The sequence below is a fragment of the Ziziphus jujuba genome, chromosome 10 (assembly GCF_031755915.1).
Source record: "Ziziphus jujuba cultivar Dongzao chromosome 10, ASM3175591v1".
Classification (NCBI taxonomy): domain Eukaryota; kingdom Viridiplantae; phylum Streptophyta; class Magnoliopsida; order Rosales; family Rhamnaceae; genus Ziziphus; species Ziziphus jujuba.
Window position 1 is genome coordinate 24,514,933 of NC_083388.1, and position 14,776 is coordinate 24,529,708.

Consider the following 14,776-nt stretch of genomic DNA (forward strand, 5'->3'; position numbering starts at 1 on the left):
AAAAAAATTCGAAATTTTTTTTTATGTAATTTTATATTTCATTATTTTCGGCAAAAGTGTTTTTAAGGTAGCAACGGAAGTCAAAAAGACAGGTTTTAGAAAGTCGAAAACTATTTTTGTTAGGGTAAAGAGTCGATACAAAAGCTCTGCTTTTGGCCATTAGAGATAGACAGAGGAGCTAAAAACCCTAGCTTTATCAGGTTGGAGCTCGTAGTAGTGTTTCAAGGATTCAGAAATAGCAGCCTTAGGAAGAGTGAAAAGGATGAAGGTGGTCGCTTTGGTCAGTGGTGGCAAGGACAGCTGCTATGCCATGATGAAATGCATCCAATACGGTCACCAGGTTCGAATCCTTTTATTACTTCTTTCTCTCTATGCTTTTTTTTTTTTCCCGAAACTCTAAAAAACTCAGAAATTTTTTTTTATTTTTTTATGAGTTTATAAACCCAGAAGTTGATTGAGCTAAAATTGAGTACTTTTCTTTGGCTTTGGTTGATTGGCTGCTGATAAAACGCATGGAAAGTTAATTATACCTGTTTTGTTTGGAATTGATACTTGGGAACTTTCTTTGGTTGCTTATAATATATACAGGGGAATTACTTTATGACATCTTTGGAAGTCTAAAGGATTCAAATTTAACTCCTCTAGTTGATTGGCTATTGAGAAAACGCATGGAAAGTTAATTATACCTGTTTTGTTTGAACCGAGACATAGGAACTCGTTTTGGTTGCTTCTATTATATACAGGGGAATTACTTTACGATGCCTTCGGAAATCTAAAGGATTCAAATTTAACTCCTTTTTCGAGTTTTGACCATTTTAATTTAATCTCACTCAGTTTTTTCATTGAACTTATTTGTTTTTGGATGTTCCATTGAGTTGCTGCCAGTTCTGGGAAAATGCTAGAAACTGGGTTTTGAAGAAAACGGCGTTAAGGAATTAGTAATGGAACTATTAGGTTTTTGTTACACAGTTTCCATAGACTGAAGTGATGTGATGCTCCCCCTCCTCCTCCCCCATGTGAGAACTGATTCATTTTAAAATGTTGCATAGATTGTTGCATTGGCGAATTTGCTTCCAGCTGATGATGCAGTTGACGAGCTAGATAGCTACATGTATCAAACTGTAAGTCTTTCTAGTTTTCATAGTGAACTTTTCACAAGTATATAACATGTTAAATCTATTTGTTGGAAATTTTCTTTTCAACTTTGATTTTCTTCGTGCTTATTTGATTATATAATAGAAGCTGTTGTATAATGATGGCATGCGCATAATACTTCTTGTGTTAATTTTCCCGTACTTGATAGACTGTTGACTATTTAGTTCCTTCCTCAGGTTGGACACCAGATAATTGTCAGCTATGCAGAATGCATGGGAGTGCCATTGTTCAGAAGGCGAATACAGGGATCCACAAGGCAAGCCTTTTTAGCAGAAATTTTAGATACAATCAATTATTTTATTTTGGAGACTTTGCAATTTCTCTTTTGACATGTGAAAGGATATTAGAGAGAGAGAGAGAGAGAGAGAGAGAGAGAGAGATCAAGAATTTATGGGCATCTGCTACTGCTGAGGTGGCCTAAAATGGGATAGATAACCAAGGATGCTCCGGTTTGTAAATAAACTTATGTCCCAATTTTGTAGCCTTACATGGTTGGAATCTTCAAGTAGGCCTTGGTTCACATAAGTTCCAGCTACATGCAGGGAAAGGAGTTAAAAAGGACTGTTTTATTTACTTTAAAGGCTCTATCATAAAGATGTTTTATGTATAAGTGATTAAATGAATGTTGAGATTGAAGATTAAGTTCTTGAGAAAAGGATTCTGTAAATCTCTTAAATATTTTCATATTTAATGTCTTCTGTTTATTATTTAGGCATCAGAAGCTTAGCTACAGCACGACTCCAGGTGATGAAGTTGAAGATATGTTTATTTTGTTAAATGAAGTAAAAAGACAGATACCCTCGGTCACTGCAGTATCTTCTGGTGCTATTGCATCTGACTATCAAAGACTGCGGGTGGAAAGTGTCTGTTCAAGGTTAGGGCTTGTTTCTCTAGCATATTTGTGGAAACAAGATCAGTCGTTGCTCCTTCAGGAAATGGTAATTTGTATTTAGCAATATGAGTGTTGTCAATGCCATTGAAATTGTCTTATCTAACAAGATGTCATCCTTTTTTCTAATTTACAGATAGCAAATGAGATTGTGGCTATTACAGTAAAGGTAAATTTGCTGTTTTACTTGCTATTTTCTTTTCTTCCTTCAAGTACATTTCTCTTTTAGTTACAGAATACCTTTGAAGAGGTGGAAATCTGATGCATTTTGATAGGTTGCTGCCATGGGGTTGGATCCTGTGAAGCACTTGGGTAAAGAAATAGCTTTCTTGCAACCGTATCTGCATAAGTTGAACAAGTATGTCAATTTTATTTTGTTTTTTCTTTTCTCTGCTTTTCCTTGTATTGTATTTTAAGCTTGACTATATAAGTCGTTTGTGAAGTTTTCTTATTCCTTGGCAGGTTGTATGGGATTAATGTATGTGGTGAAGGAGGGGAATATGAAACATTGACACTAGATTGCCCTCTCTTTGTTGTAAGTTTATGGTATCCTTTATCTCTCGTAAAGATGTTCGATCAAACTCTTTATTCAGTATTCACTATCATCTGAACTGGCCTTTAGTATTCCACGAATATGGAGTATGCGGTTATGTATGATTTAGGTTTTTATTTTATGTTCATTTAAAGAGATCTTTTGGTTCAATGATCTCTGTTCATTGTAAGAATCATTTCCATTCTAGTCTCATCTATTTATTTGTTTTTGAAAGTTTATGGTCATTGATCTTCCATTTTTCACACAATAATTGTTTAAATTCCAGAATGCTCAAATCAAGCTCGATGAGTTTCAAGTCATTCTGCACTCTTCAGATTCCATAGCTCCTTCTGCAGTCCTTCATCCGTTGGCTTTTCATTTGGAGAAGAAGACAAATACCCAAAATATTTGTCAGGAAAAATCAGATATTGTATTTGAAGTGCAGGGAGACTGCTTGCAAGAATGTGGTGCTGCTCCCCAATCTGTTGCTGAAGTCAACAATTTAGTGGGAGTTTTGGAACATAAGCTTCACATATCTAGAACACAGAAGAGTGATACTTTTTCCATTTGTTGCTGGTTGCAAGATTCGCACAAACCTTCATCAGGTAATTAATAGAGGAATATTTTGAGTTTGCAGTATTCGAAACAGCAAGTGTTTCATTTCTCCGTATTTCTTCCCTATTCTCAGTGCCTTTGTTTGTGTTATCACAATTTTTATGTGTTCTATTTGGTGATCAGGTTTGCTAGAAGATATGAAGGCTGTTCTAAGGAAAATTGAATTGCAACTTGCAGGATATGGTTTTGGTTGGGAGAATGTTCTTTATATTCATCTCTACATTTCTGACATGAATGAGTTTGCTGCAGCAAATGAAACATACCTAAGATTTATAACACAGGAGAAGTGTCCTTATGGCGTTCCATCTCGCAGTACAATTGAACTGCCTTTATTGCCAGAGGGTTTAGGCAGGGCATACATTGAGGTTTTAGTTGCAAATGACCAAACCAAAAGAGTTCTGCATGTGCAAAGTATTTCCTGTTGGGCACCTAGTTGCATTGGACCTTATAGCCAGGTAAAGTACATAAGTTGTCTTTAACTCTGTTTATTAAATTTACTATATTTTTGTTTCTCTGGGATTTAGTTGAATCAAGACTGTTTTCACTTAAATTTTAATTCTATGTAATTAACTGTACACTAGAATTTTTTTTGGGGTTGTTCTTTAGTCTAAGTTTCAAATACATAATAAGAACGTGGGGCCACTTACCCTTGTGCAGTCATATTACATAGCATAACACATTGGTGTCTGCTTCCAGGCAACTTTACATAAGAATGTACTTCACATGGCTGGACAGTTGGGGCTTGATCCTCCCACGATGGTTCTATGTAATGGAGGCACCACTTCTGAGTTGGAAAAGGCACTAGAAAACAGTGAAGCAGTGGCAAAATGCTTTAACTGTTCGATATCTACTTCAGCTATGTTCTTTGTTATCTATTGTTCCACACATATTCCATCATCAGAGAGACTCCAAATCCAAGAAAAGCTCGATACATTTCTTAAGAAAGTGAAGCTATTTCATCTTGACAAAGCACGCATATCTCCCATTTTCTTATATGTCCTTGTCCCTGATCTGCCAAAAAGGTATTTGTTCTGTTTGTCTCTGCATCTGGCTCTCCTCATCATATTTATGCAATTGGAAGGAATCAATATGTTTTGTTATTCTTTTATCAGGTTAAACTTATTTCGTCATCATCACCCCCAGGCCAACCTTCTTTTAGTCTATGGCTTTGTTTAGAAATCTGACTAGAAACGAAAGGAGAAAAGCACTTGCTTAAAGTTCATGTCTGATCAGATTTAAGACCTTGCAGTTTCCTTGGTTTATAGATAGATTGAGATTACACTTTTAGGAAAACCTCGTGATGGGACAGTGTTCCAAAAATTACATTTGGCTTTATGGTTGGGACAAATACTATCTTTTTTATGAAGTTAGAACAAGAAACTGACTTTTTATTCATCCATCTTTCTGCATCATTACTGAACATGGCTGCTGAAATTTGGATGAACTTGCAATCATAAATGCCTTCTTGTTTTGGTATTGCAGAGCACTTGTAGAAGTAAAGCCCATTCTTTTTGTTGCGGAGGATACAGAAGCAATAAATGAAACTTTGCAAGACCAATCTTGCATGAGATCCCATAGTCGTTTGGGTTTTGAGCATGCAGAGTGGCATGATTCTTGTGTTAAAAAATGTGTTGTTCCTGGGAAGTTATGTGGGGTAATCTTGTGTGTTACAGGTGAACTTGCTGTGAAGATCTGTACTGATCATTTAGGTGCCAACCAGAGCAAAGGGGTCAATCAAAACTTATCCAAGGAGGATCAAATGGAAAAAGTATCAAGATTTTGCATTTATCTCCTTAATAAAATTATCATCGAGAATGGTTTCTCTTGGGAAGACATAATGGTTAGTTCTATAGCATGTTTACTCATAACTTTTTATAACTGATTCTTGTCTATGATAGCGATGACATTGTGCATTTAATTTTTGTAAATTATTCTGATAACCTCATGTAGTTTCTATTTCTTCTGTAGTACCTGAGGTTCTATTTTCCAACGAGCCTTCATTTGCCTTTGGAGGCACTATCAACCATGTTCACCAATGCATTCCTTGAACTTGCTTCAATGTGTCCAGCGATTGCAGTTGGAAACGAGCCCATCTTCAACCTTGTTCCTGTTTTGGGTGCTGGGGGGTCTGCCACATCCATGGATGATATTATCACCTGTGAACTCTTTGCCCAGAAATCTTGATTCTGATTGCTTGATGCAGAATGATTTATCTGCTGGTTTTTAGTTCAGGAGGTTAGGAGTGAAGATAACCAAAGATAATAGAAATCAGCCTCTTCATGCAAGGCTGCTCTATCCGCTAATTTTGTGGCACTATCAATCCAGGTTGACAGATTTGAGAATTCCTCATCAACTGTTCATAACTTTAGTCTCAATGTCATAGAATTCAGAAGGAAAAATATGTAGACACAGTTTTGCGCAGAATACATGTACTACATTTTTGTGTAATAATTTTCTTGTTAGCCTATGCACATCCTCCATACCTCCAGCTTATGGGGAAAATGACCTTGTTACATCTCCCTTCTCAATTAGTCTAAACTTTTTTTCTTGCTTGGGATTCTTGCACCAATAGTTTTTCAAAAGGTTTAATTGAAAATTATGCACATACATACACACACAGGACTTGCAATTAGTTGACCGCGCGAGAGGATATGAAAATTACATAAAATCTGCTTCCAAGTGCCACTTGCATGAATGATTGTTTTGTAGCTAAATAAAAATAAAAGAACAAACCAAAAATGGTTATTATACTGATTGGAAAAAGAAAAAATCAATCAAAATCAGTAGTACTTGCACGTGTAATGTTGTTTAGTGATAGGTATTTAGGTTCAAAGAGACGCATAGCATGACGATTAAACAGTGATGTTTTTCAATTGCCACCTTTGGAGTGTACTAATGTGATGCCTTGATGTCTTGTCCTCAATAATGAAAATCTTGACTCTCTGTATCTATCACTGTCATTTTTTCTTTTTCTTTTTTTTTTTTTTTTTCCCCCAAGATTTTGAATTACGTCATGCATATCCTTGAATGTCCTTTCCTTCTCTTGTTTTTTGGGGGTTAGGTCCCAAGATAAACAATGCCTCTGCTATTTCTTAAGGGCTTAATGCAGTTAGTGTTAGTTATATGAAAATTTCAGAGCTACACTCTTACCAATTTGATACACACACACACACATATATGTTTGTGTGTGTTGAGGACTATTGGTAATCTATGCAAGATAATAATATATCCCATTACATTGGATCTTCTATTGGTAATATCTAAAAAAACAAATTTACTTCATTATAATTTTTTTTTATTTTTTATTTTAGGTATTATTTGTTATAGTTCGATAACTCTTAATTTACTATACCCATAAAAACTGGAAAGAAAAACCCCTTGTTTCCGATAAATTTTCTGAAAAGTCATACTGATTTTGGTTTTAACACACTTTGGACGTCCAAAGCTTTTCCCAAAAAAAGATATATATATTTGCTGTCCAAACAAACTTAAATTATGTTTTCGATCTAGAAATTCCATAAACCATGTCAAACTTGGCCTAAATAAATCTCCAATCTTACTTTCCAGTTCTAATAACAAAGGCCCTGTAAAAACTTATGCAGCTGGTAAATTAATGACCCCACTTATATTTGCACATTTTTAAACATTAATTCAGCAATAGGATATCTAGCCAAAATTAGATTAAAATAATTTAAGCAACAAGCACTATTAAATTATTGTATTTCTCACAAACAAATAATCATGTTTGCCGTAAATTAAAAAAATGAAAAAAAAAAGGGTAAATTTTTAACCTTTTTGTGATGCAGACATATTAAAACTGAACCCCTGCCACTAAATAGAGTACTGGCTAGATTTGAATCCAAGTACAACCAGTCTAAACCAGAATATAAATAATGTTGGTTAGGGTCCATGATTGAGCTTTTGGCATTTTGGCAAACTATCTCATCCAAATTGGCATGAAAGTTTTTGTCTACTCTTTCTTTCCTTCCTAGTTTGGCCTGGTTGGTTAATATCAAAATTAATCATATAGCCTTTTTCTTCTTTTTTTTCTTTTAGTTTGCTTTTCTTGTTTTAGCCAAATAAAACCATTCAAATTACATCTATCATATACAAAAACTTATTTCCACAAATCTTCATATTAGAAACTATGTATTAATAATATTTTTTGAGAAGATATAAATAGATAGCAATTATTGTAGTTGTAACATTAAGCTCAGGTACAAGAGGGGGTTGTGGTCATATGATTTGATATGAACGTAGGATCTTCAATAGCAAAATTATGAAAGTGACATTGTCCTACAAGTAGAAGAAAAACCCTTTTTTTTTCTTTTTTTTTTTTTCTTTTTTATGAACCATCAAATGACTATCCCATCCATCTTGTGAAGGGAAAGTTTTCTGAGCTAAGTTCCAAGTTTTCTAATTTGTTTTCCATGGCTTTCACTCTGAGAAAAGCATAAACCAAAAAGCATTTTTTTTTTTTCCCCCTTCCTTAAACCCACGCCCATGTGGGTTCGAGGGGACCATGTCACGGCTTGGTTTAGGAGGCCAAATTAAGGGCAATCAATGTGTGTGTCACCCTTACAAATATTTATACTTGAAGCAGAAAAGGGAGGCATATATGTATATGTTCATCATATAAGACTCCCAAACTATATATGATTTATTTATATGAGCCTCATTATTGTCCACAAGCGCTTATAAAATACTTTTATCCTAGAAAATTATTATTGTTGTTGTTGTTATTATTATTTAAAAAAAAAGCACATGATATTAATAATTAATAACAACACAAAGCTTGAGAGGCAAAAAATATAAAGTTGTATGGTTCTGAATGTGTAGACATTTGATTTTTCACAAGTGATGGTAGTTGTTAAAGGAAATAATTATGTCATACTTAGATAGCAATTCTCTAAGCATCACTTGGCTCCTATTTCAAGTTTCTTATAGGCATTTGGTCCCTTAAAATTTTACATTATTTTTTTAAAATTTTTTTGGCGAAATTGTAGTTTCTCATGTAGAAATTGTATAATAAATTTGGATTTAATTACGAGGAGATTATAAATTTGCAATTTTGTATTTTGATGAACCTTTACTTTTTAAGGGATTTGCAAGGCGACGTGTGTATTTCATGCATTAATCAAGGTGATGATTAAGGTTCAAGAGTCCATCTAACACCTTTATTGTGGACTTTTTAAACCCAAATGCACCATTTAATAAACAATTTTTCTTAATTCTATTTTTTTAAAACATAATAAACTAGCTAGTTATTATAATAATGTTATCTAATTACCAATAGGAAAATAATACTAATATTCGGATGAACAAACTAATAATAATAATAATAATAAATTGTAAGTTAAGAAGAAGTAAACCAAAAATTAAAAAGTTGGTGAGGATATATATTCCAATGGAGGCTTTTTTTTCTTTTTTCTTTTTTTTTTTGGATTAAAAATACACAAATGGAGTTGATCCAAAGGTTAAAGCTAATGAATTAAAATGGAAAGCCACATGGCAAATACTTAAAGTAGGAATTAATCAGAATTGCACGTGACATATAGGTGGCTTCTAAATGCTAAATGGTTACCCAATTCACATATGTTTGTCGGTGATGCTATTTTGATCCAACATTCTGATTTAATGTAATTTAATTTACTTTTCTCTTTTTTTTTTTTTTTTTTTTTGCCCTTTTTAAGAAGTAATTTTCTTGTTTCTGTTATTATTACTATTATTATTATTATGTTTGTACCAAGTATAATAATCTTGGAATTTTTATTTTTTTTTAACCAATAAATCTAGGAGTGTTTGAATTGGAGAGAATTGAAGGAGAGCACATAAAATTCCATAAAGTTAGAAGACCGCTTTTTGTGATCCTGAATTGATTTCCACAACCAATTTGATCCAATATGCAATTTGTTTTTTATTTTTCAAAAAATCCTAATACATCGATTTCAAAAATAATTAATATGATATAAATATATATAAACGTTTAATATGTTAATATTTGAATTATATAAAATAAATTAGGAAAATACTATTTGCGTGTACTACTTGCTATATATTTGTTTTTAAGACTATAAATGAAAGGGTTGTATTTTTTTTTTTTTTTTCTTAAGAGATAAATGTGGTTATAGAACAAGGGTATCAGGTATTTTACATTTGTCAATAACAATAACATATTTTAGATGAACAACATATAGTAATGTATTTGACAGAAAGAAAATATATATATATATATATATATACACACATACATTTACATACATAGTAATGCAACATTAATTGAGGAATTTTCTATGCCATAAGCATATTCATGAAAGCAAATCCTGAAAGAAAATGTTGAAGACATTCTACTATTTCATCAATGATTTCAACCAATGCAAATACACATATAGTCAATAATTATGAATAATCATTATGAACCGTAATCAATTACAATTTGATCATTTTGAACAAGTCTATGCTTGTTCCTTTTTTTTTTTTTTTTTTTTTTGGTGCTAACAAGTCTATGCTTGTTCTTAATTGACTGGCTTTATTTTTTTCTGATTGGAATTGAATCTCTACAAAATACATCAACAAATTAAAAGGGAAAAAGATGAATACAGATTAGGGTGTCTTATGTCTCAAGACTTTGATAATTTTTTTTCATTTTACTACGAAATATCAAGCTATTGGTCACTACTCCAAATGATGTGACAACTTATATATATATATATTTGGTATAAAAACACATTTTGAAGACTTTCATAATGGCCGACTAAAATTGAATTTCTCTGCCTTCTATTGGTTACACAAATGGTAGGTGGGGTGGGTTATTAAGGAAGATAGATTAACTTCCAGTCACATAATTTATATACTTTGCGTAATAAATAGGATTAATTTCTTCCAAAATACTTTTACTAATATTAAAGCTCTCTTTTTATGCATAGACCATCAAGAATAGTAGGTAAAAAAAAAAAAAAAAACAGATTTTTGTAGGAGAAACATTGTTTTTAAAAAAAACAAAAAAATAATGAATTATAAAAGAACAAAATAACCAAAAAAAAAAAAAAGATTTTTTATTTTTGAATATATAAATATAATCCCAAATAAGGAGGAGCGTACGGATAAAAGAGTAACTGTAAAAATAACTGTGAGGATGGTAAAAGAGTAATAAGTTTCGAAAATGGAGGGCAAAAGCATAGTCTGCAGTCCAAAACGGGCAACAGAGAAAAAGCAAAAGTGGACTGAACCTGCAAACGCAGAGATAGAAAGAGATTAGAGAGAGAGAGAGAGAGAGAGAGAGAGAGAGATCTGAGTTGGGGAGGGGACTGAGTCGGGGGGCCGAGTCGAGTCACGTCCTTTCGAGCTGTGCTGTCAACATTAATACGGTGAAGAAGAAGAACAAGAAGAAGCCAGATGAAGAAAGATCCTGACCGTTAGATCCCATCTCTGATAGCTAATACATACCGTCCGATTGTCCCCTCTCTCTTTCTCTCTGTGTGTAAAGCTCAATTTGGAGCTCAAAGCCTTAATCTAAAAAAAACAGAATCAGACGGAGAGAGCTGCTTTCCATGTTCACTCTGAAACCCAATTTATTTTGTTCTCGTTGTTTTTAAGGTACTTTCTTGCTTTCATTTTCGATTTCCAGGAAATAGAGAGAGAGAGAGCGAGAGAGCGAGAATCATTCTGGTTGGTCGCTAGGAAAGTCTGATGGAGTGGAAAGAACAAGAAAGTAAAAATTGTGGTTTTAGTTTGGTCGAGGGTATTTTGAAAATGTAGAAATTTTTTTGTTCTCCTTAGGAAAAAGTTATTTGATTTATGTTTTAGGTATAAAGAATTTGATAAAGGTGAAGTCTTTGTAGATTTGAAATTTGAGTTTCAAAATGTGTTCTTGGCAACCAAACAAAATATCGATGTTAACTTTTGGGTTAATGATTCCTACATCTTAGGTTTCGGGTTTTAATAGATTAGGTCTCAAGTCAATGTCTTTTTGAATTTTATTGTTTTCTTTTTCACAGATTTGAAGCTGTGTAGTAGCTTTTAACTACATCGTGATGAAGCTCAGGATCAGGTAGTATAAGTGGGTCTCTGTAATTGAGCTGCACGAATGGTTGAAGCATAGTTTTGAAGAATTCTTGGTGTGATTCGAATTCGAAGTAAATTCTTCAAATGGGTTTTCGCTGAGTTTTCTGAATTGGGAGTTTCTAGGGCTAATTAGTTGAAAAATCCATAATTTTGTTGGATTTTATTTTTTAGGTCACAAACCCTAGAAATTCTTGTTCTTGGAACTGCAAAGCAAAAGTTGGGAGCAAAATTGTTTGAAATTTGAGTTCAAAAGCTTGACTTTCGCGTAAAATGATGGAAGGGCTTTTTGCTTAGAAACGAGAAGAGAAAATTGTCCTAAGCAGAATCAGCCATGGAAGATTATTCAAAATATGCACATAGTCCAGTTCATTTAGCAGTTGCTCGTCGAGACTATGCTGGCCTCAGGCGCATTATCCAAACCTTGCCTCGGCTTTCCAAGGCTGGTGAGGTTAACACTGAAGCGGAATCTCTTGAGGCAGAGCTTCAAGCTGATGCTGTCTCAGTTGTCATTGACCGCCGCGATGTCCCCGGACGTGAGACCCCTCTTCATCTTGCAGTACGCCTTAGGGACCCAATTTCAGCTGAGATTCTAATGGCAGCTGGGGCAGATTGGAGTCTTCAAAATGAGCACGGTTGGAGTGCTCTCCAAGAAGCAGTTTGCACCAGAGAGGAAGCAATTGCTATGATCATTGCGCGGCACTACCAGCCCCTTGCATGGGCCAAATGGTGTAGAAGACTTCCCCGCATTGTTGCCTCAACAGCACGGATCCGTGATTTTTACATGGAAATAACTTTTCATTTTGAGAGCTCAGTCATTCCCTTTATTGGTCGTATTGCACCATCAGACACTTATCGCATTTGGAAGCGTGGTTCTAATCTCCGTGCTGATATGACCCTCGCTGGCTTTGATGGGTTCCGCATTCAAAGATCTGATCAGACATTCTTGTTTCTTGGAGAAGGCTACACTTCTGAGGATGGTAATGTGACTTTGTCACCTGGTTCTTTGATTGTTCTTGCCCATAAGGAGAAGGAGATTACGAATGCTTTGGAAGGAGCTGGTGCACAACCAACAGAAGCAGAAGTTGCCCATGAAGTGGCCTTGATGTCACAGACCAATATGTATAGGCCAGGGATTGATGTTACTCAGGCTGACCTTGTTCCCCATTTAACTTGGAGGCGACAGGAGAGGACTGAGATGGTAGGAAATTGGAAGGCCAAAGTTTATGATATGCTTCATGTCATGGTAAGTGTGAAGTCAAGGAGAGTTCCTGGTGCTATGACCGATGAGGAGCTCTTTGCAGTGGATGATGAAGAAAGGATGGCCAATGGTGGTGATAATGACGACTATGATGATGTATTGACAGCTGAGGAACGAAAGCAGTTGGATTCTGCACTTCGTATGGGAAACTCAGATGCTGTTTGTGAGGAAGAGGAGAATGGGGTCCTTGACTGCCATGAAAATGGTTCAGGAGGACCCTATGAAAATGGTGAATGCAATGGTCTTGCTAAGGAGAAGAAGAGTTGGTTTGGTTGGAACAAGAAAAGTTCCAAGTCTAACAGTGATGACACCGATGATCCAAAGATTTTGAAGAAGTTCTCAAAGTTGGCCCCAGAAGGTAGCAACCAGAAACCACTTGATCATCAGAAAATATCATCTGAAATTCCTAAAGAAGATATGGCGGATGCTAAAAAGGGAAAGGACAAAAGCAGTAAGAAGAAAAAGAAAAAAGGCGCCACCAGCGAGTCTAAGCATGAAAGTGAGTACAAAAAGGGCCTGAGACCTGTATTATGGTTGACACCGGATTTCCCGTTGAAAACAGATGAGCTTCTGCCTTTGTTAGATATCCTAGCGAACAAGGTCAAGGCTGTTAGGAGACTCAGGGAGCTTTTGACCACTAAACTACCACATGGCACTTTTCCAGTGAAGGTTAGACAAGATGTCCTCTCTTGCACCTCTGGTTTTCTTAATACGATTGCCTTTTTTTTTTTTTTTTCAGTATGGTTGGTTTTGAAATTGTACGTGCTTACGGTTTATGCACACTTCTATTTTCATTTTTTTTTTCTTTCCTTTTTCTTGTTGGAGAAATGCCTGAAGAATCTTTTTTTCCATCTATTTTTCTTGTTTAAGTCATTTCAATATGTTTGATTGCTTCCCATATTTTCTTGTTATTTGAAGAGATGCTTGAAGAAGTTCTGATTTTCTTACCCCAAATATACTGTATTCATGCTTGTTATTTTCTTGTTATTTTTTATGATTTGGTGTTTTGTGCTGGAAGAAGTGAAGAATGTGGCTTAGGGGTCAGATTATTTAGTTATTCATGCTTAAATCACCAAGTTTTCATAATTCCATGATTTGAGTTTTTATTCTGGGCCGAGTAGTGAAGTTAAAGAGTCTTTGTTTTAGGCACAATAGTGAGTAGACTTTGTGTGGGGGTTGGGTGTATATTCTTCAACCTCTCATCACTATATTATTTCTTTTCCCTGCCATAGGTTGCCATCCCCATTGTCCCAACTATAAGAGTCCTTGTTACTTTTACTAAGTTTGAGGAGCTACAACCATTGGAGGAGTTTGCTACCCCTCTATCGAGTCCAGCACATTTTCAGGATGCTAAGTCAAAGGAATCAGAGGGGTCTTCTTCATGGATTTCATGGATGAGAGGGAGTCGTGGTGGACAATCAAGCGAGAGTGATAGTCACCGGTATAAGGATGAGGTCGATCCTTTCAATATACCATCAGACTATACCTGGATTGATGCCAATGAGAAGAAACGTAGAATGAAGGCAAAGAAAGCCAAGAGCAAGAAACATAGAAAGCATGCTGCGGGAAAAGGTGGAGATGGGGGACATCAGGCGAGTGAGGATGTGGAAGAGTAATTGCATCAAAGACGACTCCATGTACTTTACCACTTTGAGAGCTGACAACAGAAAAAGGAGGTAAAGCTTGTTCCCATGCACATCTGACCTTTTATTCTTCCTCTGAATTATATGGTGGAGGATTTACAGAATATTTTTTAGGTGATCAATTGTTGTTGATTTAGAAGAAGGGTTGTTATCTTCTTCATTTGTTGTGTCGTCATGTGATGTGAAATTTGAGAGAAACAGTCCCTTTTAATAGCTTACTCTGTCCTGATTTTTCATTTTGACACCAATCAATGTATCTAAGCAGTTTATCCTTTTCCTTGATTGGTATTCACTTTTGTTTGTCATTGTTGCAAGAACTTATCCTTTGTCAATTCATCTGTTTGTAAGGTAATATTTCTAATTTTGACAAAATTTTGTATTTCCTAGCAAGTAAAACCTATTAGTTTATGCATGTGTATATATACCTTTCAAATATTCGGGTTGGAGCAAGGACACTATCATTGCACGGAGGAAAATTCTCAGGTGAATTTAAAACAGCCAGCCAACAGGGGGTTTCTCTTTCTTACCAAGATGTGGTTCTTATTGTTATTTGGTTTGCGCTGTTTGAAGCAAATATTAAAATGGGTATTAATGATGAATTAATGTTGTGCGGAAAACAA

General features: G+C 34.9%; 2 protein-coding genes across 2 annotated transcripts; both read left to right on the forward strand.

Moving 5' to 3' along the window:
• Positions 1-74: 74 nt before the first annotated feature.
• On the forward strand, positions 75-5,743 carry LOC107412319 (diphthine--ammonia ligase). The gene is made up of 12 exons (XM_016020071.4): positions 75-340; positions 1,050-1,121; positions 1,332-1,411; positions 1,868-2,093; positions 2,181-2,213; positions 2,320-2,402; positions 2,507-2,579; positions 2,863-3,181; positions 3,315-3,646; positions 3,888-4,213; positions 4,674-5,031; positions 5,160-5,743. The coding sequence occupies exons 1-12, from the start codon at positions 263-265 to the stop codon at positions 5,373-5,375; spliced, it is 2,196 nt and encodes a 731-aa protein (XP_015875557.2). The 5' UTR covers positions 75-262; the 3' UTR covers positions 5,376-5,743.
• Positions 5,744-10,406: 4,663 nt separating this feature from the next.
• On the forward strand, positions 10,407-14,535 carry LOC107412320 (uncharacterized). The gene is made up of 4 exons (XM_016020072.4): positions 10,407-10,787; positions 11,189-11,308; positions 11,427-13,182; positions 13,746-14,535. The coding sequence occupies exons 3-4, from the start codon at positions 11,587-11,589 to the stop codon at positions 14,127-14,129; spliced, it is 1,980 nt and encodes a 659-aa protein (XP_015875558.2). The 5' UTR covers positions 10,407-10,787; positions 11,189-11,308; positions 11,427-11,586; the 3' UTR covers positions 14,130-14,535.
• The last annotated feature ends 241 nt before the right edge of the window (positions 14,536-14,776 follow it).

What these genes read in the sequence shown, in the direction of transcription:
- LOC107412319 (XM_016020071.4), top strand. Translation starts at nt 263, where the DNA reads ATGAAGGTGGTCGCTTTGGTCAGTGGTGGCAAGGACAGCTGCTATGCC. An exon ending in GTCCCTGATCTGCCAAAAAG is followed by an intron (nt 4,214 to 4,673) that starts GTATTTGTTCTG and finishes TTGGTATTGCAG; the next exon opens with AGCACTTGTAGAAGTAAAGC. An exon ending in TCTCTTGGGAAGACATAATG is followed by an intron (nt 5,032 to 5,159) that starts GTTAGTTCTATA and finishes TTTCTTCTGTAG; the next exon opens with TACCTGAGGTTCTATTTTCC.
- LOC107412320 (XM_016020072.4), top strand. Translation starts at nt 11,587, where the DNA reads ATGGAAGATTATTCAAAATATGCACATAGTCCAGTTCATTTAGCAGTT. An exon ending in ATGGCACTTTTCCAGTGAAG is followed by an intron (nt 13,183 to 13,745) that starts GTTAGACAAGAT and finishes TCCCTGCCATAG; the next exon opens with GTTGCCATCCCCATTGTCCC.